The sequence below is a fragment of the Vigna unguiculata genome, chromosome 6 (genome assembly GCF_037176805.1).
Source record: "Vigna unguiculata cultivar grain cowpea cultivar isolate G323 ecotype 2 chromosome 6, ASM3717680v1, whole genome shotgun sequence".
Lineage (NCBI taxonomy): Eukaryota > Viridiplantae > Streptophyta > Magnoliopsida > Fabales > Fabaceae > Vigna > Vigna unguiculata.
Window position 1 is genome coordinate 36,430,348 of NC_140797.1, and position 3,140 is coordinate 36,433,487.

The window sequence follows — 3,140 nt, forward strand, 5'->3', positions numbered from 1 at the left end:
GTCCATTATTCTTAAACGATTTCATATTACACTTAGAAGTCTATATATAAAAATATAAAATCCCATTTAACATTTTATATAGGTTATATATAAATAATTAACTGTGTCTGATCTTACTATTGATGAAAACAATGTTTCTCTTTTCTCTCTCTTTCCTTTATTATCTAGTTTTATTATTTAGAAAAGAGCATTTAATTTGTTTTCTCTCTTTCTCTTATTTTCTTAAAGTAATTAAGTGTGTTAGAAAAAAACTCTTACGGAGAACATGGTTTTGTTTGGAAGTCTAATTTGCACTTTTTGAGGTTTCATTCAACAGAACAAAACACGAACAAACTGGTTTTACATTCAGCATCGTCCAATCTAAAATGCATCACCAAGGTTCATCTTGTGCAACCATGAAGACATGGTTGAACTCAGTTTTCGCCATGTTGGCTCTTTTCCTTCCTTGTCGCAAACTGAATGCTCATTCTTCGCTTTCACTTCTGTAAGGTATGATACTTTGGTGCAACTTTTGGGTGTATCAGTGCCTTTATAAGCCTTACAGATATAGCTTAAGAAGTTTTCATAATCCTGCAACCACAAAATTTTGCAAGCACTGATGAATTAGAGTATATGTATATCTCAGTGAAAAGTTCAGAAACTGAGAATAAAACGTGTTTCATCTGATATAAAACTGCAAAAACAGACCTCATAGAGTGGTTCTCCATCCACAACTACCCATGGAACATACTTGTGAGGAGGCTGCAAAGCATCTGTTTCAGCTGCATATTGTAGCTCCAGCTGCATATAAAGATGGTAAATGTCACTTGAGACAAAAATTTCAGCAAAACAATGATGTTACAAATTCAAAGCACAACTGTCATGTCTGTGAAATATTGAGAAATACTCAGCAAGTCCGGTAAAATATTGAGAAAGGATTTTTAAAAGTTATCTGGAGGCTTGAAGAAAGATGAATGTTCAGAATCTACAATTTCACAGTTCTAGTATACTCTCATTCTTTATTCTCTTCCAGGACTTAATGTGGATCAATTTATTAATGTATTATTATTTTTTCTTTTGATAAAGAATCAATAACACACACTAAAGGATGAGAGTTAGAGGATAATTTTCCTTCTATTATATACTGTAACATTAGCTGCAGCAAAGATCTATTAATGATGTATGACAATAAGGTATGTAGATCATATTTGACAGCTTCAGAGTTCAGTAAAAAATGAAAACCATGACCAATTTTGGAAGTAAATGTTGAGATTCAATCATCTATCACACTCGATGTTATTTTAAATGAAAAACAGATAAGTCTCCACCAACTCTGCATCTGTATAACTGTTCGAGTTTTCTAATTCCCAACTTTCCACAACATAGTTTCACTTACTAATGTTAGTAAATTTTCATGCTTGTTGAAAACAATAAGAGAAGAAAAAGGTTGTTTAAAAACATTAAAGTCCTATTTGGATACACCTCCCCATATTAAACTCACACATAATAACACTATCTCATTGACAAGAACAAGAACTAAATCACAGAAAAACACCAACCTGTTTTCCATGTTCACTATTATAACACTGCTTAATAGGTTCGGAATCCAGATGCAGTGTCTCAAAGCAAGATTCCCACTCGTTGACCCTTCGCTGATGCACCATATCCTCAACACAGTAGATGAACAGAAAATGCATGCCCTGTGAAAAAAAAAAAAAAGAGAAAAGAAGCTCGAGTTAGATAAATAAATAAACACTCACAACACAGAAAATACACATGCAAAGCAAATCACTGTTACAGTTTACCAACACAACAAGATTACTCCTTTTCTTTTTCAACTGACCCTAATTATCACAGTGTTGCTAACCCCCATTAAAGCTCAAATTGGGTAAACTTTGAAAAAAAATTTAAAAAAAAGGAAAGGGGCAAGAAAATTGTTACCAGTTCAGGCCAGGTATCAATAGCACAGGCTTCAACTGTATTCAGCAAGCACTCATTTGGTCCATGCTGCAATAAAAAAAAATTAAACAAATGCAAAAATGAATAAAAAGTAAAATTGGGTGAAAAGGGTACCTGGCAGTTGATGGTGGCGTTGGGTCGAAGTTTTGCATTGCCCCAGGGAACGAATTTGAGGTCAACGACGGGGATGAGGTCAGTGGTGAAGATTTTGGGAAGGTGATTGACGATGAAGTTGGCGCTGTATGGGCACAAGCTTTCATAGTACAATTCTAAGGAGACATTGGGAGGTTGAGATTTAGATTCAGATTGCGAGAAGAAGGTGAAGAAAAGCAGGTGCAGGAGCAGAGAAACAAAGAGGGTGGTGGAACGAGAAACCATGGCTGAAACTGAATTTGGGTTCAATGGGGATTCCAAATTGAATAAATTGTCAGTGAAATCAAGAAGATGTTTATTTAAGATTTAAATTAGTTCATTTCATCTTGTTTGTCCCATCTAATCAATTCAAATTAATATTAAATATAATCAAATAAAGGTTAAATATATTTTCTTCTCTTATCTTCTATAATTTTAAAATTTATTCTTTTTAAAATTTTAAATCAATTTAATTTTTCATTATTTTAAAATATATGAATTTAGTTTTTCCTAATTAAATTTTATTAAATTTATTTAATATTTTATATGCATCATTTCTATAATTATATTTAAATTATTTAGATTAACACAATTTTATTTTAATATTAAATCAAATAATATTATGAGACATACTTGAAATATGAATTATTCTTAAATAAATTTGAATTAAAAGACTAAATTCATATATTTTAAAAAATAAAAGACTAAAATAATTTAAAATTTCAAAATAAACTAATTTTAAAACACATTTAAAATTAAAAAAATAAAAACATATTTAACTCTTAAAAAATATTATTTATAGAAAATTCAATTAAATCTAAATCACAAATAAAAATATATAATTGACTATTATATAAAAATAAAAGTTTATAAAAATTTAAATATTATATAAAATGAAAACTCATAAATATCTTAAAATTTTAGGTTAAAACTTATATTAATCATTTATATATAAATTAAATTTATATTTTATTAATGTTACATTTTTCGAACGATTCAATCTCCAATCATTTGTGGGCAAAACTAGATATTTTATATGTATTTTTATTTTTTAATTCAATTAAAGATTA

The 3,140-nt window shown here is 29.3% G+C and overlaps 1 protein-coding gene across 1 annotated transcript; it reads right to left on the minus strand.

The window, feature by feature from the left end:
• Positions 1-269: 269 nt before the first annotated feature.
• LOC114186837 (gamma-interferon-responsive lysosomal thiol protein-like) lies at positions 270-2,368 on the minus strand. Its single transcript, XM_028074880.2, has 5 exons — positions 2,053-2,368; positions 1,921-1,986; positions 1,539-1,679; positions 688-780; positions 270-570 (listed from the first exon to the last, which is right to left on the minus strand). Exons 1-5 carry the CDS (start codon positions 2,314-2,316, stop codon positions 361-363), a joined length of 774 nt encoding a protein of 257 aa, XP_027930681.1. The 5' UTR covers positions 2,317-2,368; the 3' UTR covers positions 270-360.
• Positions 2,369-3,140: the final 772 nt, after the last annotated feature.